This window comes from Lepidochelys olivacea, assembly GCF_965140295.1.
Source record: "Lepidochelys olivacea isolate rLepOli2 genome assembly, chromosome: 7".
Classification (NCBI taxonomy): Eukaryota; Metazoa; Chordata; order Testudines; family Cheloniidae; genus Lepidochelys; species Lepidochelys olivacea.
Window position 1 is genome coordinate 59,369,714 of NC_140417.1, and position 20,793 is coordinate 59,390,506.

Consider the following 20,793-nt stretch of genomic DNA (forward strand, 5'->3'; position numbering starts at 1 on the left):
CCTCCTTCACTGCACATCCCTGATTCATCCCTGGTGCAGGTCCGTCCTGTGCACTGAAGGAGGGGGATCTGCCTGGCTCAGGCTTATAGGACCAATAGGACCAGGCACTTAAGGAGGCAGTATGTAATCAGTCATGTAATTAAAGACTGCATCACAATGCAGATACCCAAGAGGGTGTGTGATAGAGCACCTGCCCCACACTGAGCTCTTAGGGGTTAACAGAGTCCTAGGGAGGCTGCGCAGGAGGCAGCTGATCACAGAAGGGCTTATAGGAGCAGCCAATCAGGGCTAGGCAGGCCCATATAAGAAGAGCTGCAGAAAAGAGTAGCTTTGATCACTCCCTAGAGCTTGAGGAGGACGACTGGTTGCCTTGCAGGTGGAGGGCTGGAAGCACCCTGGACATAGTAGTGCTGCAGGCAGAGACCCAGGGAACTAAAGGCAATGCCTGGCAGGTTGCAGGGATCTGCGGCTAAGGCCCTGAAGCAAGGGCAAAGAGGGTGCTGGGGGCTGTGGGGAAGTGGCCCAGGGAGATCTACAGAGGAGTCGGAGGGGGCGCAGCAAGGGGCAGCCATCTACAGGATCACTAGGCTGGGACCTAGAGTAGTGGGTGGGCCTGGGTCTCCCCTGCCCCCATTTGCCACTGAGGAAGTGGCTGGATTGAGGGACTGTGATACTGACCCCAGGAAGGAGGGAACACAGAGTGTGGCACAGCTGGAGGGCTGTGTTGTTGAAGAGGATGCCGCAGTCCTTGGTGAAATGTGGGCCTTAGAGCAGGAGTGATGGCAGTGTGGCACTCTCTGGAGAGGGTGCACTGCAATGCAGAGCTAATTCCCATGACAGCTCAGAGTGGTGAGTGAACCCCTTTATATGGACAAATTAAGGTTGTACAGACAACCTTAATTCTGGCATTTCCTAGCTTCTAAGCACTTGACTTAGTCTCCTTATCAATATTCTTTTAACACTTGTTTGTGTGTCATTTCCTAGATTTTTTTTTTTTAAAGCAAACTGCTAAAACAGAAATTCCTTTAGGTGGCAACATATTGACATCCTCATGGCTCATCAGCAAGGCTGGAACCTTTTGATCCTCCACCTGGACCTCTGTCACTTCAGGTAATGGAGTAACTGATAGAAATAGTAGGTTATCATCCCCTATGTGGACCAGAACGAGAAGGGGAAGCAACCCTATTCTCACGGGTTTTACAGATATCTGCTGACAGCAGAGGAATGACCTTAAGGAACATAGGGTTCTACTCCACACTCTGGAAGGGGAGTGTGCTCTAGTGGTCAGATTCTTTTGTTTGTTCCTCCACAAACTTGTGTCCCCCTTCTGCCCAGTCTCCTCAAACCTGTCCCTGTCACATTCTCCTGTCCTAGCCAATTATTCTCCACTCCTCATGCTTTTCATCCCACTTCCAGTCTCCTTGTCCAACTGGTCCCAGTTTCCTGTGCTGCCCAGCTCCAAGTTTCCTTGCCCAGCCACTCCGTCTCCTCCCAACCCAACTCCTAGTTCTCCTCCCCTGCCCCAGTTCCAGCCCTTCCTAGCTCCTTGTCCTAACCTCCTCCGTGTAGGTCTAGTACTTGTCCCCTCAGCATTCAGATCATGCGGCTTCCTTCTCCACACTACCTGAGCCCAGCAGGGGGCATCCCCCTGCTTTCAGTTCCATAGCCCACCCCTACCCTGCCCCACAGCAGAGATGTAATTTCAGGCAAAGTCTTGCTCACCCCAGTGCCCGTGCAGACTGGAGCATGCTCAGTGCAGCTGGAATCTTTGGAGTTTTGAGCTGCAAAGGTCCAAAAGGTTAGAGCATGTGCAGGCTGCTGTTTTTCAGAGGCGTAATACATGGCTAAATTCACAGGGACAGCAAAGGCACATTGCTGACACAACGGCTACTCCCTCTGCTCTAAAGCATGAGGGTGCTAGAATTTTCAAAGAAAAAGTCCCCAGAAGTTTTTTATATGGGCAAAACAATGGATTTTCCCCTAGCTTTGCTTCCAGGACCGGCTGAATCATTTTGGTTGAAATTTTCAAAATAGTCCAACCTGAGGCAGACACCTAGCACGTAAAATTTCAGCCCAAGATGGTTAACATTAGGGAAAGTTGTATGCAGCTGAAAACAGTCCTAAAGTGCCAGGCAATGTTAATATAATATGTAGTGCTAGCAGCCATTCCCCAAAGCTTGGTCCAGTCCCGTTATAAATACCCCCAAATAATGCCCCACTTCCCCTCAGTCAGTTCCCCAGTCCAATAGACTGAAGCTCAGACAGAGCATTTTTCTTGGTTTCATCCTGGCACTCCTGCTTAAAACCCATTTACCACCTTAAGCAATTCTTCTGCCTCCGTACATTTTCCCTCCTTGTTTTGGATTCCCTGCATGTCTCAAGCAAACTTGTGAACCAGTCCACTGTCTCCCTATTCCCTATAAAAGTTCTAATCTGATTAATTGATCTGAAAGTCTCCTCACTTCTTTGTTCTCTGCTGATCCTTTTATAGCATTTCACCACAGCTTTGAACACAGGGAAATGTTACTCATTTGGTTTTAATGTTGGTATATTTCTTTTTCAGGACATGGACTGCACATGTCATGGAGGAGGATGTGTAATAGCTGCCTTTAGGGGGGGAAATCAGGCTGGTCTGGTAGGTAGAGTTTATTTGCTCTCTCCTTTGTAAAACCACAGATGCAGTGTCTTTATATATGTTTCCTCATCTCTTTAAAGGTGAAAAATCGGAGGTGTCCTGGGGCAGGATTTCTGCACAGCTTCCAAACACTTGCCGCCACACCCAGTTTCCTTAATACAGTCAAGCAAAGCTACACAAAACAGTCTTTCAGCTCCTTCCTTTTCTCTCGGGCTTCAGGGCCACCCCTGAAGGGTCTCCCGCACACCTGCTTCTGGTAGCTTCCCAGTTCAGGTCAGCTATGCTCCCTTCCTGGAGCAGTAGCCCCAGGGCTGCTTCCATAAGCACCTGGCCCTTCACGCCAGGGACCCACCACAGGAGTTAGTTCCACTCCACAGTGGCTTCCCTTCCCCAGGCACAGCCAGTCCCACTCACTCCCTTCCATCTCCTATTTCCTATTCTCTGGCAGCCCTTTATAGGCCCCAGTGTAGTCTAGTCCCCTTTAATTGGATGGATTGGGCTCACCAGCTGTGACACACGGGCATGGAGCCCAGTTCTGCTCACAGGGACCAGCTACCTTGTGATGGGGGAAACCACTATTAAAAAAGGAACGGAGATAGGAATTTCAAGTGTTCTTTGTTAAGGATGCTTTGAGTGTTCAGAAGAAGCCAAATTTTACTGTAGCCAAGCACACATTAGGCAGTTTTTTTTTTTCTTAGCAACAGTATGGCTACGTAGATGAGACATGGGTTTGCCATTCACAAAATGGGCTGTCACAGGGCAGATCTGAGAGTTTATACGAAGTCACCGATCTGTAAAAAGGGTGTTTCGTTACCAATCTGATCTTCAAAGTGGATGGGGAAATATAGTTGCTTACCTCCTAAGGACTTGCCCAATAATAGAGGGTTGGGAAGTATGCAGAATTCTTTATACTGTGCAGTGGAAGAGGTGAGACTAGAATGCACCAAAGGTATTTTGATGTGCTGCTTTCCCCAAAGAACATCCATTTTGCCTGTGTCCTGTCTGGAGCTCTAGCCTGTGTGCATCATATTGAATGTGATGTAATAGGCAGAGCGGGACTGCAGAGTGTGCAGGGTTATCACAGAATTAAGAGCAAGAATCAAACAAATTCTGGTGCACAAGTAAAGACATGCTTCCCCCCATGTCTTATAAATTGGCTTAATCTGGATGGATTTTCATGGGGGTCAGTGTAAGACACCTCTCTGATCTCTGAATTGTTCCTCTGACAAATTTCAAGTGCCATCTCCTAACCATGATGGTGCTAAAGCTATTAACATTTTTCTGACTCGTTTTGTGTTTAACATTGGCAAAACTCTCAGCATTTCAAACAGCTGAACAAGTTTTGCTCATTCTCTCCAAACAAACTCCCAACCTGGTGCAGAGACCAAGCCTGGAAAATTTCGACTCAAAGACATAAATAACTGAAACATAGGATTGTGATGGAAAGGGAGGCAATTGCAGAGGAGCATTAAACATGTCCTTAAACTTTAAAAATTTTGGGACTCAAGTTAACCAAAGCAAATGCTGCCACCAACCTAAATACTCAATCACGCCCACAGACCATTAAGCCTCTGTTTCACGTCCTCTGATAAGGAGCAGCTCCAGCGGCCTAGTGCCTTCTAACGCCAGGCTGGGATTGGTTCCGCAGTGATTGGCAGAGGAGGGCACCACCTACACTGTTTCCTGCATCACCAAGGTGTTCCTTGGAGGTCCCCTGTGCGAATACTGACTCAGCCTGCCACTGCTTAGTTTTTGAGCTGTGGCAGTGATACAGCAAAAGGTGGGACATCTGCAAGATATAAATGTGGTGTAAAACCTCCGGACAAAGCACTGAGGCAATCCTATAGGGAATAATCAAGGGAAAGACGTCTATTGAGCAATTTTACATTGTTTTTGATGATTCTATGAAATGTCTGTGATAAAACCAAAAAAAAACTATTCATGGCAGCAGCTTGATTAAAAACCTTGTCGTGGCCAAGTTTCTGCTCCAATAGCTTGATTTTCAGGCAGACTCCTGTCCGGCTGCCAGGAAATGGGCAATCCACCATTTGACCAAAAAGAAACTAGGTTTACTGTAGCATGACCATTAGTAAATAAGCATAATACAAGCTGCAGCATATGGAAGTAATTTTCTAAGAGGAGTACACTGGCTGTAAAGAATGAAAGTTGGTAGGGAGAAAAAAGGGAGACTATATCTCTTTTAAAAATAGTAGTACATGGGGCATGCACTAAAATATACAGTAATTATGGGGTATAGGCTTAGGCTAGAGAAATATAATAATTGAGAAGGAGGAATTTGAGTGAAGTTGGGGAATCTTAGCATTCTGCTTACCAGCTGCAACTGTGTCATGCCAAAACACATGTTTCTGATAATACATGGAGACCTTCTCTGTTCCTTTGATCCATTTGCATGTTACAACTATAGTTGCCTTCTCCAGCAGTAACCCTTAGGAAAGTAAATAAAATCAAAACCTTACTTAAAACACGGCCTACTTGCAAAACACAGCATATGCTCTATTAGTCACTGTAATTAAAAAATCTGCACACTGCTGTTTTAAGATGAAATGTGAGTAATGTCCCACTAATGAATAACATCGGTAGCATTTTCTCACTATTTCCATCGTAAATGACCGTACATTTGGTGGGTTAATAAAACATGTGAAAGGGGTTAAAGTTGCTGATCCCCCTGGGCCAGATTCTGATCTTAAGTACCTTTGGCAGAGATACTCTGGATTTACACCATTGGAACTAATATCAGAATTCTCCCTGGCCCCAATATTTTTCTGCTCAGTTTTTCAAAAGGAGGTGTCAGCGTTTAACCACACAGGTAGGATACGTTCAAAACACACCCTGAAAGACAAGGCACATGCATGCTTGAAATGTAATTTATACTGCAATCCCTGGGGTAAATTAGAACTGCCAGAGTCATTCTAATTTACCATAGCCTCTGGAAGACTCCTACTGAGCTATGTCACCAGCCAGAAACTCCACAGTGCTGTGTGCCCATGGTGCACCCTTTTCATCCCCCAATACACTTCCCTATATTGGGGCTTGTGAGGTGGCAACGTACTGTGGCCATCCACAGAGCCTATGAATTGTCCCCCAGCCCTTTGCAGAGTATGAATGGGTCTACCAAAGTGGTGTACCAGGGCTGGAGCAAATCTGGCCCAATAGTTTAAAAAAGCTTTACCTGTAGTGTTAACCACACCTTAGAGAGTTAATGAAAGACCTTTCAAAGGATCAGACCTGACTCTGCAAAGACTTATGAATTTAACTATAAGTAGGTGAGAGTAGTCTCATTTACTTCAATGGGACGTTTACTCAGGCAGAATTCCCACTGAGGTGAGTTGGACTTTCTCCTGAGCAAGGCTCGCATAATAGAATCCTTCATGATAATATTTTTTTAGAAAAGTACTTGCATATAACCAAATTCAATAGAGTACACTGCTTTAAAGCATGAAAGTTGGTGGAGTGGGGGGAAAAGGGAGACTGTCTTTTTGCCTGGATACACACAGCCTTGGAGAAAGCACAAAGAAGGGAGGGCTAAGTGAGCCACAGAAGAAGAGGGTCATGCATTACTGTACATTCTCTTCAGCACAATTTCAACACTGCTCCACTAGTCAGACTGGAGTGAGTTGTATCATATTAATATATATTGATATTTTTCAATTAAATAGGGGACTATTTCAATAAAAATAGAATAGGCCTCATTCTCCTCCCACTTCCACCACTTTTACCCTGTAGTAATTCCAGCGAGGGCGGTGGAGCAACTTGAGGTAACTGAATGCAGAATCAAGCCCATTGTTACTTTTTGAGTAACTCGTGAAAACATTTCTATTCATATTAGGTCTCATAATACCTAATTTACCATGTATATTTAGAGCTTAAATTACTAGACACGGTCTTCTAAAAACACCAGGAGTTTCTCAAACACTGGATTAACATAAGGAAATCTATTGCTTGTATACCATCTCTGCTGGGATTGAGATGCATTTTTAAAAGCAAACCTATAGAAATAACAAAGGAAATGTCTGTATTTATATATATATATATATATATATATATATATATATATATATATACACACACGTATAAACTCACTCCCTTTATTATGTGAAAAAGTAGTGTTTTGGCAACAAATCCTCAGATTCATAGTTTTTTTTTTAAAAGGTCAGAAGGGACCAAATGAACATCTAGTCTCACTTTCAGCATAACTCAGACCATAGAATTTCATCCAGAGATTCCTGCATCAAATCCATCACTCCTGGTTGAGAAAAAGCCACCCAGTCTTAATTTAAAGACTCTATAAGATGTAGAGCCCACCATATCCCTCGGTAAATGGTTCCAATGGCTAATTACATTTACTGTTAAAAACTTCCCTCCAGTCTGAATTTGTCTAGCTTCAGCTTCCAGCTACTGGATCCCATTCTACCTTTGCTAAATTAAACAGCATTCAGCTACACAGTGTGACCAAGTCATCCCTTCAACTCCTCCGGGATAAATTAAATAGATTGAGCTTCTTACGGCTCTCACTGTAAAAGATTTTGATTGCTCAGGCAGTCCGGTGTCCTTTTTGTTTCGGTGGCCCTGCATTAGTCTCTGGGGCAATTAGAAAAGGGCATAAGCTGGAGCAGCCCAAGAATGGGAGATGCAGGATTTGAACAAAATGAAGGTGCTGTTTCTTGCTCACATGACCCAGCCTTCCTCAGGCTGCCATTGCACCCACTGAGCTCTCATTGTCATCAGTGGGAGTTTATCTGCACAGTCAGTGCAGAAGCAGCCCGAAGTTCGCATTCTTCCTCCTCCTGGGACATTTTCCTGGATGCACACAAAGCACAAAGAAGGGAGGGCTAAGTGAGCCACAGAGAAGGGTCATCTATTTACTGTACATTCTCTTCAGCACACTTTCAACACTGCTCCTCTAGTCAGATTGAGTAGATGAAGTGAGTTGTGTCACATTACAGTATATTTATACTGCACCTAGTTCTATTACATTAGACACACAAACTCCATTGGCTTCAGGGCATTTGATTTACCCCAGTGTGAATGAGTCTAATTCTGATCCAGTGTCAATCAGGAATGATTCCACTGAAGCCAACAGAATTACACTAGTATGAAATTGGCAACACCATTATAGAAACAGCCTACAGAATTAACCAGGAAACAACATTTCAGCAGGTTCTCCAAACTATCTTATAGAATTCAATAGATATAGCAGGGGTGGCCAACCTGAGGCTGAGAAGGAGTCAGAATTTACCAATGTACATTGCCAAAGAGCCACAGTAATACATCAGCAGCCCCCCATAGTCTGTCTTCCCCCTGCTCTCAGCACGTCCCACCCACCACCAGCCCCTCTGATCAGCACCTCCCAATCAGCTGTTTTGTGGTGTGCAGGAGGCTCTGCGGGGGGAGGAGCAAGGGCACGGCGGCTCAGGGAAGGGGGCAGGAAGGGGCAGGGCCTGTGGCAGAGCCAGGGGTTGAGCACTGAGCAACCCCTGGCCCACTAGAAAGTTGGTGCCTCGTAGTTCCAGCCCCGGAGTTGGTGCCTATACAAGGAGCCGCATATTAACTTCTGAAGAGCCGCACGTGTGTCCGGAGCCACGGGTTGGCCACCCCTGAGATATAGGGTCACAAGCAGGTAGTTGTGGCCACCCTGCCCTTCCAGTTCTGCTAATTGGCTCTGGCTAGATGGAAGGGAAGTCCCAGGGGGATCCCAGGTATAGAAAGGTTGAGAACCACTGTATTGGGTAGTATATGTATGTATGTATGTAGGTATATATATGCACACTATAGGATTCTATAGGATGGTACAAAAATTTGATAAATATTATCAGGTAAATTCTGCAGGCTTTGACCCCAATTCAAGAAAAGCACTCTATTCAGGAAAGTTATGAAGCTTGTGCTTAAATGCTTTCCAGAACTGGGGCTCTTAAGGGTAATTTCTCTAGAGCCCTGTTGCTTTTGTACCTATGACATTCTATCAGACCCCTCCATAAGGGAATCAGACCTCTTACCTCCACATTCTCTCTGGGGTAATTAAAATCTCAACTGTAATGTTCCATTAACATAGGATTTTGGGCACCTAATGATATTTTAAATCTTCCCAAATTATAGCTAAATTACAAAATGGGCTAATTTACCCAAACCAGTTAATAAATGTTTAGAAAAGGAAGCTAATTGAATTATCCCTCATTTGTCAGAGACGGATAATCTCCTTGTGAGAAATCTCATTTTTTCTGAGCCATGATTAATTGGCCTGACTAGTCAGAGATTATGACAAATGACGCAGGAGGAGATAATAAATAAGTCAGCAGGAAGGGCTGGGAGCAGAGGACGAACAGCTGCTGTTTGGTCTAAGGCCTAGCACTACTTCCGGACTCGGCCTGACATTTGTGTGGTTTTCCTCGAGGCCAGTACAGATCTTACTCTATCTAAAATGCAACAGTGGCAAGTGGTAATTTGACCTTTCCTTCTGTGCCCTCTGCACATCCAACCCTTTCAGATCAATCAAATAACCTCATAGATAATAAGCTTTCCTGAAACTCGCTCTTACTGTGAAGCCTGGTGTTTAGTAATGGATGAGCTACAGCATATATTGAATGTCCTATTTGTTCATAATTGTTTGGGTTTTGTGACCCAAGTTACCTAAGGAAACAATTTATATGTGTGTCATAAATATCAATGCTTAAGTGGCCAATCTTGTTCCCATTAAGCTAAATATAAAATATTCCCATTGAAATCAAAGGAACAGACCCAGGCCCTAAATACTGGTGAGAGCCAATTGACTCCAATGCCTGCTAACACAAAGTGGCTTTGTCCCCACCTCCCTTTTGGTTAGGCCATATGTGAGGTTTAGGAATCGATTACTTCCTGCCAGCAAGTGACCTGGTCCTTTAGTTCAGCTAGGAAATGTGTGTAACCTTAATGACCAGAAGTCAAAGTTCAGTCCTGGTAGACAACCTCTCCAGAAGCAGCATTTCATTACAGTAGGAACAAAGAGCTGCATTAGCCCAATCGGGAAACTCATTTATTTAGGGTCTTTTTTACCAGCAGAATGGATTTTAGCTGCAAAATTGGGAACCCCTTCTGGATCCAGATTTAGAAACTATCCCCCAAAGTTTATGGGTGCTCAGGTCTGAGGTTTTTTTCTGTTTGGTTCATGTTTCAGTCCAGGTTTCAATTCCAAGTCCCCCGGAGTTCAGGAATGTCTGGTACAAGCCATTTCTGGACATACAGTGATGCCCGTTTTCACTAGCCTTCCCTAAGCCCTAGCAGTTGCTAAGGTGTGCCTCTTGATTTTAGATGTGAATCAGAACAAATAGGCAGGTTATTTCACCTGAGTTTGAGAGGAAGATCTCCCCCTTCACATCTTGGGGGGGGGGGGGGATAGCTCAGTGGTTTGAGCATTAGCATGCTAAACCCAGGGTTGTGAGTTCAATCCTTGAGGGGGCCATTTAAGGATCTGGGACAAAAACTGGGGCTTGGTCCTGCTTTGAGTAGGGTGTTGGACTAGATGACCTCCTGAGGTCCTTCCAACCCTGATATTCTATGATCTCACTGCCTGCCCCTCCCATGTGTTCCCTATTTCAGAAAGTAATTAAGAACATAAGAACAGCCATGCTGGGTCAAGCCAATGGTCCACCTAGCCCAGTATCCTGTCTTCCGACAGCGGCAAAAGCCAGGTGCCTCAGAGGGAATGAACAGAAAAGGTAATCATCCAGCAATCCATCCCCTGTCGCCCATTCACAGCATCTGGGAGTTGTAGGTTCACAGACACCCAGAACATGGGGTTGTGTCCCTGAGCATCTTGGCTAATAGCCATTGATGGACCTAGCCTCCATGAACATATCTAATTCTTTTTGAGCCCAGTTATACTTTTGGCCTTCACAACATCCCCTGGCAATGAGTTCCACAGGCTGACTGTGCCTTGAGTGAAGAAGTACTTCCTTATATTAGTTTTAAACCTGCTGCCTATTAGTTTCATTGGGTGACCCCTGGTTCTTGTGATATGAGAAGGGGTAACTAACACTTCCCTGTTCACTTTCTCCACCCCATTCATGATTTTATAGACCTCTCTCATATGCCTCTTCCTCTTAGTCTTCTCTTTTCTTAGCTGAACAGTCCCAGTCTTTTTAATCTCTCCTTTTAAGGAACCTGTTCCATACCCCAATCATTTTTGTTGCCCTTCTATGTACCTTTTTCTAGTTTTAATATATCTTTTTTCATTTGGGGTGACCAGAACTGCATGCTGCATTCAAGGTGTGGGCGTACCATGGATTCATATAGTGGCATTGTGATGTGTTGTTTTATTATCTATCCACTTCCTAATGGTTCCTAAAATTATGTTACCTTTTTTGATTGCCAATGCACATTGAGTGGAGGTTTTCAGAGAACTATCCACAATAACGCCAAGCTCTCTTTCTTGAGTGGCAACAGCCAGTTTAGACCTCATCATTTTGCATGTATAGTTGGGGTTGTTTTGTGCTCCCTGCCTCTGGGAAAGATGGGACCTGGTTGGTACCAGCTGCAGCAGAGGGGCTGTCTCTGTACTCTCTCCACTAGTAAACAAATGTGGTTCTGTTGTTTGCTGAGCTTATACCTGAAATATTTCCAAACCCAAGTATTCCAAAATCACCGCTCAGGCCCCAAAACAATGACATAATAATAAATAATATTAGTAATTGTTTTGGGGGTTCTTTTTTTTTGCTGTCTGGTTTCTGGGCCTTTATGGTGCATGGGGGTCATACTTTCAAGCTTTTCTCTGCAACCATGAGGGTTAGAAATGTACTTTTTACTTTAAATGAAAGTGAAGTCTCACATAATCACATGACTCCAGGACTTGAGGCTTTAAGAAAAATTCCGAATAGCACGAAACTCCTGGTAATATCATGAAAGTTGGCATCACTGTGCCTGCATCATTATTCCCAGCTGTGCTAACCCACAATAACTAGATTATCAGGCCATATGACAATACAACTCTCCCCACAAATCCCACACCACAGTACATCGGCCATTCTCCCCCACATACACACTATCAGCTCTCTCGCTTCAAAAATCAGCCCACTGTCCATCTCCAAACCAAGCTGCTCTCCCTTCTCAAAACCAATCACTTCCCCAACACCCCAGACCCAGCACTCAAAATCAGTTCCTCACTCCGTGTCCCCTCAGGACTCAGGCTGCTCTTCATTGCAATGGGCTCGGGTCCCCTTTGTAGCAGCTTGGCCTGCCTCTGCCTGAGGCATGGTGTCCCTGGGTGGGGAGGATTTGGGGGGGAAGAAGGGCAGAACAGGGACCTCTCAGGGGCTTGAGGCAGGGGGCAGCCTCAAATGTTATGGGGCGAGGCAGTAACCACAGAGGAGCAGCCCCATAGGATGCAGGGGCACAGTATCCTTACGTGGGCCAAAGGCAGGGGCATGCCCCACTGGACATGGGGATCAGTGACCTCTCAGGGGTATTAGGCAAGGAGCAGCCCCCTCGGGCCACAAAGGGGAAGAATCACTGAGGTGGGGGTGGGGGCTGAATCACAGCATGCAGGGAGTAACAGCACTGCCAACCTCAAGAGATCAAAAATGATGAGTCAAAACCATGAGACTGGCCCAAAAATCATAAAATATATTTTTTAAAAAGCTTGATTGTGTTTTTTGGTCTGTCTTCTGATTGTTGATTTCCCCCTGCCCATCCCCGGACGCATGGTGTGTGTGTGAGAGAGACTCAGTGTTGTCTCAGATCCCAAATGTATTAAGGGGAGTTTGGCCCCCACTGCAGAAGCTTTCGCCCTCACATCAGTTCCCTGCCCAGCAATTAATTCTGCCTCTGTAACCTCCAGATCAATCCTGGATGCCCCCGCCAGAGGCATCATTTACCATGGGGCAAAGGGAGATGTTCCCCCCCCCCCAACTTTTCATAGATTGATATGCTCCATTGTCTTCCACTTTTTGCACCCCCAGACTTTGGACACGGTCATGAGGAAAGCAATAATTGCCTGTATTTTCTTATTTGCAATGCTGTTTAGGACAGAGATGGTTCTATATGCTGCCAAAACTTTGACCCCCAACAGAATTTTTGTGAACTAATACACCTGCCCGCTCCTCAGTTTTGCTCCCCACTGCCTCTCCTCTACTCCCTCTGCGGCCTGGCCAAGCTGACAGTGTGTCTTGTCCCATGAAAAAGGGATTACAGCCTGCCTGTTTCATAGCTGAGAGTATCTGGTTAACTAAGTCTAGGCTCTAGAACGCACGGTATCATTTTAGTTTCTGTGGATCAATCACTTGTTTCCAATATTTCTATGAGCGATCACTTGACTCTCTATGTATTGTGAAATTGATAGTGGAACCCAGTAGAAATTCATTTATCTAAGTGCTGTATGTTATGTGGTGCAATTATCTGAGGGTGAAACTGGTAGGCAGGGGGGCAGTGACACTGTGAATACCGTGCTTGTCCAGTGGAAGGTCACTGAGCATCCCCCACGGAGAAGGGGGTTAGAGCGTGCCCATGGCTAACATGCATAGGCTGAGAGGGCAGTGCTTGTGTTGCCCGTGGCTGGAGGAGTCAGGGAGCAGACCCTGGCAGGCACAGCTAGGGCTTCCTCATGCTAAGGGCAGGTGCTAGCGAGCTGCCTCAAAACCCTGGGTACCCCCAGGAAGTGTCACAGGCAGCTCCATGGAATTTAGGGGTGTGGTGAGGCCTCAAGACCCTGAGGCAGAGGGGCAGTCACACAGGATACAGAATGAAAAGGGGAGCAGCCTCCTGGAGACACATGGGGTGTAGTGACCTCAGGGGCCTGAGGCCGGGCAGCAGGCTTACAGGAACCAGGGAGGACATAGACCTCACCTGGCTCTGAGATGGGGGAGTAACCCCACAGGAGCTGGGAGAGGGCAGTGATTTCTCAGGGGCCTGGGGCAGGGCGGTAGCCCCAGTGGTCTGAGGCCTATTGGGGGGAGGGGGTGGAGCAGTGGTCTCTGAGGCAGGGGGCAGCTCCACAGGATATATGGTGGGGGGGAGGAGAATGACCTCGAAGACATGAGGCACAGTGTAGCCAAAATGCTCTGTGTTTTCTATACAGTGGACATGAGTCATCAAGCACTAGTGTAAGCAGGGGGATGGTCCCGCTATTGTGGGTAACTTTCCTGGCTTATACACTACCCCAGTGAAATGGGCAAGTGAAAGGATCTGAGTCCTCGCTCCCACTTCCTTTACCCGGAGGCCTGCCTGACCTCAAGGGCTCCCCTTCCACTCTCCTGTATGGCAGAGTCCTTGTAACCCCAACAAGGCGGGGCCCAGGATTCTTGGGGGGCTCAACCCCCAACCTTGTTGTGGTCACTTAGGGCAAGGGCTAGGGTGTCCCCACTCTGGGATGCTCTCTCCACACTGGGTGCTTCCCTGACCCACTGATCATTACATATGGTTCAAAACAAATACAATTTATTAAACAGCAATCAATTAAAAAAAATAAGGAAAAAATGGGAAAGGTTAAAGGAAAACACATCACCCCGCTCTGTGGCAGGGAACATCACAAACAGTGTCTCTGGAATGTCAGGGAAGTTCAGACTGTTCCTCCCAAGTCCCAGGCCCCCTCTCAGGCCCTGGCAGTGCTGCAGGGATGCTGCGGGTCAGACACTTGCTCTGGTGGTGGCTACACGCCCTCAGGCTTTAGGTGGCAGGACTCTTCTTCCCAGCGTCAGTCCCCCCTCGGGGTTACAATCCCCCTCCAAGTCTGGCCTGCCAGGCATCTTGGCTGGGGGCCTCTCCCAGTGCTGGGCCCGCTGCCCAGGGTCCCCCTCACTCTGCCCAACTGCTCACCGCACCTGGCTCCAGACTGCTCCAGCTCCACTAAGCCTCAGCTCCAGCTGCACTCTGTCTCAGCACGGCGGCGGCTGCGGCTGCTGCTCTTCCTCCAGCTCCCTGGGCTGCTTCTCTGGCCCCTCTGGCTCTGGTTGCTGCAGCTCTGCTCCCAGGACAGGTCTGCTCTGCTGGCTGCTTCTGTGACTCTGCTCCGACCACTGACCTGCTTCCTGGGCTGCTTTTCTGGCCCCTCTGGATCTGGCACAGCTCTGCTCCCCAGCTCAGCTTGGGCCTCCGCTTTCTCCTTAGCTCTGCCCCACTCTGTCTGACCCAGGCAATTCCAGCTCACAGGGAGAACAGGACCCTTCCTGACTCCCTGATTCGCCTGCCTGCTGTGTCAATCAGGCTGACCTGGAGCAATGGCCTCTCCCCATTGTTTCTGGGGACTGTCAGTCTCAGGGTCCTGATTCCCTATCAACCCATCCCCTTTCTTTTGTTACTGGGACCTAGCCAACTGAAACACCCCCACTGAGTTTTAGAAAGGGGACACAAGTCCCCTTACAATAGTCACAAGAGAACGTGTCTGCATTTGGTCCCAGGCCTTTGAGTTTTCTCTGAGCATCCTGGAATTACTGAAGAATACGGTTAAAAGTAATAATTTTAATCATGCATAACTCAGAATTAATTCTCTAGCCACAAGTGTAACATAATCTGTCTGGTGAAATGCCTTTGTGACGATCACATTCAGGAGAAACCATGAGTTAGCACTGGGGCTGGTACTACAAGTTAGACTTTACCACCGTCCTATGCCCACCCATTGCATGGTGTACAAAGACTGAACAAGTTTGTAGAAGGAACACAGAGGATGGGCTTTATTCGCAGGAGAACATTTGTATTTGGTTCTGAGTGTCAGCTCACGCTGCATTTATACCAACATAATGCCACAGAGTTCTCTGCCGGGTCGCCTGGTTCACATTGCTGTGAATGAAAAGAGAATTATAGGGTCTAATTTTAAGGTATCTGACAAGAGCATGCATTAGGTAAGACAAAACATGGTAATCATCACCCAGCAGCAATATTAGAGAGGCGGGATTGTGTAGTTGTAAAGCCCCAGGCTAGGGAGGGTGCTTTTCCATACTCTGCTGTATGTGTCCTGAGGGGCTTTGAACAAATCATTTAATCCACCCTATGCCTCATGGCCCTCTCCATAAAATGGGAAGAACACTTCCCTACCACTCTGGGGTCTTGGGAGGTTCATTACATTGAAGATGGTGAGGTGCTCAGATGCTATGGTAATGGGGGGCCAGATAAGGACGTAGATATCAAATTAGAGAAGATAAGGGCCTTGTGTATGATATAGCCAAGAGCAACTCATTTTTATTTCACTCCCTTCTGATTATGATAGACCGGTACATGTGTAAGGGGGGTTCAGAGGTATTGAACCCTCACAGCTCCCACTGGAATTGTAGGTGCCCCACAGCTCTTAGAAAACCACACCTGCTGTTCCATCACCACTCATACCTTTCTCTGATTCAGTCTTGTGTTTAATTAGTACTCTGTGGATGTGTGTCATGTCTTCTGGTATTCTACCCATATGCCATACTGGTGTGGTAGGTATATATTTTCCTTTGGCTATATTTTTTCCTTTTTGTCATTGGTGAGTCAGACAGAGCCCCTTCTTTGGTAATTGCCTGTTTCTGTTGCACTTGATTAGTGAAGGGCATTTTTGTTTCCTGCATTTAAAGCGACCTGATTTTTCAGTTATGGGCAGGAGAATAGTTAAGGGATATCCAGGAGGCAACTGTTTTGCCTATTGACATGTTTCACAATGTGTCCTGTTTGGGAAACATGGGAGAAGATTCTTCGCTCATTTACCAGATGTATACGAGTGCGGCCTGTTTCACTGGGACTGATTGCCATCTCACTGCCACTGCTTTTATACCAATGTAACTTCAGTGAGTTCTGTGGAATTACTCCTATTTTATACCAATATGAGTAAGAGCACAGTCAGGCCCATTGACTTCAGCAATTACTCCTGATTTACAGTGGTGTAACTGGGAGCAGAATTTGACTCTCTCTCTTTGTCTAGTGAACAATTCCAGCTGCTGCTGGACAACTGTTTGTCACTAAATGTACTGATTGCTTACTTCTTTGTTAAAAATGCATGGTGTGTATGAAACCCTAACTGTTAGTAGGTGGCATACAAGTAAACATTTGTTTTCTCATCTAAATGAGCCAATCCATCATTATTCTGTACATCTGCTAGGAGGAAGGAGCATGGTCCAGTAGGAAATAGTGAAAGTAGTTGTCTGCATATCAGGGGGCTAATTCTGAAATCGTTGACACTGGTATAAATCCAGAGTCACTCCAATGACTTCACTGAGCGCTTTGGGTGCTCAGCATCTCTGACAACTAGGCACAAGGTGTCTCAAGTTGGGCACACAAACAGGACTTGATCGTGGGCAGAGGTCCCATTGAGTTCAATGGTGCAGGGTCAGAGCCAGTGTGAGCTGGAGCCGGTTCGCACTAGTTCGCGCAAACCAGTTGTTAAATTTTGAAGCCGGTTTAGAACCAGTTGTTAAAGGGGTGGGGAAGCTCAGGCGGGACAGACAGGATGTGGCCTGCGAGACCGTCCTGTCTGTCCCGCCTGAGCTCTCGGCTGGGGAGGCTCCCATGTGAATTTTTACTGACTCGGTGGCACTCTGAGCCTTCAGCAGCATTTTGGCGGCAGGTCCTTCACTTGCTCCGGGTCTTGGCGGCATTTCGACAGCGGGTCCTTCACTCGCTCCGGGTCTTTGGCAGCATTTCGGCTGTGGGTCCTTCAGTGCCGCTGAAGACCCGGAGGAACTGAAGGATGTGCCACCGAAGTGCTTCCGAAGACCTGGAGCAAGTGAAGGAACTGGTTCTTGAGCTTCTGGCAGCTCATCATTGGTCACAGCCCTCCAGAAGAATACAGAATTAATGAGCACTTCTGAAAATGTTGACCATAGTGCATTAAAGTGTATGCTAGGCACTTTATAGACCCATAGTAAGCCAGGCCTTGCTTTGAAGAGCTTACAGTCTAAGTAGATAGCACAGAGGCAGAGCATGGGCGGTGGGTGAAGCTTCCGCTGGGGTAGGCTAGCTCCCTGTCCCACCTCTTCTTTGCTTGACTCCCACCTCTTCCACCCGGGGCCCCGTTCACACTCTACGCCAGCCCCCCCCTGCTCACCCCGCCCCCCGTTGCTGCTTGTTGCATTCCTCCTCTCCTCCACACACCCCTTCTCCCAAGGCCACTGCTGCATGCGCTCTCCACGTCCCTCATCCCTTGCACCCCCCCGTCCCCAGCGAGGTCTCCACCGCCCACGAGGATGCGTGGAGTGGTGGGGACCTCTGGAGAGGGGGGATGGAGTGAAGGAGAGGAAGCACTCAGCTGCCAAGTAGTGGTGGAGGCCTCGAGGAAGGGGCAGAGCAGGAAGGAAAAGAGGTGGAGCACAGGCGGGGCCACCATGGCCCAGGCATCAAGTGGCACGGTAGCAGCAGCTGCGCCAGGGGAGGGTTAGTCTTCCCTGGCCTATTATGCCCATCATCTATGAGACAGAGCTAGTGGGGGAGAGTTATCATACATTCACATTGCCATTGATTTCAATGGGAGCAGAGCGAGGCCACTCCTGAGTGCTTTTGAAACTCCCATCCATAATATATTTTTTATTCCTAGCCCATGTTCTCCTGGACAGAGTATTATTCTTCAGCCCTTTAAATTTACCTGATCCATATTATTAACCCTGACTCCCCAACCCTGCCCATTCACTGCCTGCCTGTAATGTCTCATTTTCCTATGCAGTTCTGCAAGGGTGTGAATGAAAGAGTTGTTCATAAAGATAAATAAAGGTACAGCTTCCCTCCATGACCACATCCTCTCTCCTGTTCCAAACCAGAAATCTTAATTAAAATGATGCTAAAGGAAGCAAATCAATCAATAGATACCCTACACAATGGTTTATTCTCTCCCCCACCCCCACAAAATTACTTACAAGTATCACATTACTGCTTTAGGTGATCTGTTAACATAGCAGTTCATTGGCAACATTTGCTATTGAATCGGATAAAAGACACCTTGGGAATCCAGGCAAATCATTCTAATATAGCTCTTTTCTTTGTCTCGACTGCATTTCCCCCTTATTCTGAGCAATGAAAGATGAGGTGTATTTCAAAGCAGAGAGATCCACGGTGACTAGTTTCACTGACATATCTGGAATTCCCCAGTTTGCTGAGTATAGAACAAATAATGGTTTTGTCATGATTTTAGACACAGTAAACATATTTTTTCTTCACAGGTGCAAAAAATTGGCATTACAGCTGTGCAGTTATGATATGGCCAAGTAATGAATGTGCATTGATCATTAAGACCCTCATTCAGCTCTTGGTTAACCATGTAGGATCAACTGAGTCTGCTCCTGTTCATTACTGAATTTGAGGCCTTTGTTTCCATGGTTCGGCAAACACATGAACAAGTGGTCAGTCCTTCTTATTGAGACACAGTGTTTCCAGTTTGGGGTTCAGGCTACCACCACTAAAAGCACTGTTGAATAAAAGGACAAATTCTTGTGCAGAACTGGGGAAACTCCACTGATTTCAACTGAATTACTCCAGACTGATACTGATGTAACTGAGAGCAGAAGCTGGCTCTAAATTCAGATTTAGCAATCAAGCCCAGGATTAAAATATGATATTGTAGAATGTATGTGGCTGTAGAGATGAGCCAGAGCCACAAAGTTTAGATTCACAGCTTAAAGGATGAAGCTGAGTGTACAAGCTGCACATGGTGTGGCCCAATTATTAAATGTAAATATAGGCTAATAGGTCTAAGTCTACAACAGTAAACTGTTTATTCAAATGAAAAGTTTTATTGGGGATTCGAGATATATTGTTTTCTTAAACTCAGAGGTGGCATTGTGTTTTGAGTTCTGTTTTAGTTCTGCAGCAAACCACACTGATGAACAGAATTCAAATCTACTGAATACCTCCCCCCCATCTTTCCGTCCACCAAAATAGACCTGGTATTTACACAAAAAAATTCATAATAGTTTTTTGCACTGATTTTCACCTGCTTTTGTTGTTATGGTAATAAACACTGATAAATTCCCAGGAAAAAAATAAATAAAATAAAAAATGAAAACAAAGGGCCCTAAATATATATTAAAGAAAGATCATGAGTAATCCCCTTTCTCTACCTTCTAGTTCAGGTACAGAATTGAGGCCCCAAATCAGAACACCCGTAGCTTTTGCATCAAGGGGCTGGTGTTCAAAAACTAAACCTTACTCCACATTTTCCAAATGGCCCCTATATTTGCACTGGGCTGAGCAACCCCTCTTGCCATTTTCTCTCCCTTCAGCCCCATCTCTGAGGCGCTTGCAATGTCAATGCAGATGAATGTTGCTGCTTGAACCCATCTCTAGTTTTGGGGCACCTTTGATTTCATTCATTTAAAAAAAATCATATACTTATCATAGCCCAAACAGGACCTGTTAATGAACAAAGCCCATCTCATGTGTATTTCCATCATACATTCCCCTCAGGCACATAATATGAGTGCACAATGTTTTCTGAGTGCAGAGATAACCTTAGGTTGTGCACACTATAAAGCCTTTCCTGTAATCAGTCACTTGGTTCACTTTTTCAAAAAACCGAATTTGGGGCTGCTGAGACAGCCCCGTGGACGAAGGTCTTCAATTGATGCAGAGATCAGGTACAGCAGTAGTTAAATGTCCAGTCTGAATGTACCCCATTCCAAAATGGCTGGAGGTCAGCTATATTTTGCTGTTCTTATAAATCGACTTCTTCTCTGAAAAAGAAGAAAAAATATCCTAGATAAACAAGACTTTATTTCTCTCCCTTTGGCAGCAGTGATCTAGGGTAACATACTAAAGTTAGAGCTGGAGAAATGTTATTTAGTAAATAAAAAAAATATTTTTTTTAAATGGAAGGAAAGTCATTCTAATCCATTATGCCAGTTGTTTCTCAAACTTTTTGTATGAGTGACCACTTTCACACAGCAAGCCTCTTGAGTTAAATAGTTACTGTTTAATATGGGGGGCGGATGGGGGGGGCGAAGAAACTTTGTCAATATCATTGTTCACATTGTGCCATTGCCACCCTTACTTCTGTGCTGCTGTTGGCGGCAGGCACTGCCTTCAGAGCTGGGTGGCCAGAGAGTGGTGACTGCTGGCCGGGTGCCCACATCTGAAGGCAGCGCCGCCACCAGCAGCAGCAGAGAACTGCAAAGGTAGCAATGCCATCCTATGCCATCCTTACTTCTGTGGAAAGTTTGCCCTTTGTGCTGGGATGGGCGGCTATGGGTGAGCTAAGGCAAATTTTGGGGTGGCTATAGCCCCTG

At 46.2% G+C, this 20,793-nt stretch overlaps 1 protein-coding gene and 1 long non-coding RNA gene across 3 annotated transcripts in view; one reads left to right on the forward strand and one right to left on the reverse strand.

Moving 5' to 3' along the window:
* LOC311523361 overlaps positions 1–18,805 on the forward strand; it is a 34,614-nt gene extending 15,809 nt beyond the window's left edge. Inside the window, exons 2-5 of the long non-coding RNA XR_014712323.1 lie at positions 1,030–1,110; positions 2,564–2,635; positions 10,226–10,344; positions 18,733–18,805. This is a non-coding gene — a long non-coding RNA (uncharacterized lncRNA). The remainder of the gene's footprint in view (positions 1–1,029; positions 1,111–2,563; positions 2,636–10,225; positions 10,345–18,732) is intronic.
* The window catches only part of TMEM273 (transmembrane protein 273), a 54,633-nt gene continuing 52,234 nt past the window's right edge, over positions 18,395–20,793 (reverse strand). The window contains exon 7 of one of the 2 annotated variants that reach the window (XM_084633246.1): positions 18,395–20,241. In XM_084633246.1, coding sequence (XP_084489372.1) covers positions 20,223–20,241 — 19 coding nt within the window. In that variant the 3' untranslated portion in view covers positions 18,395–20,222. The remainder of the gene's footprint in view (positions 20,242–20,793) is intronic. The other variant, XM_084633245.1, reaches the window with a different exon arrangement.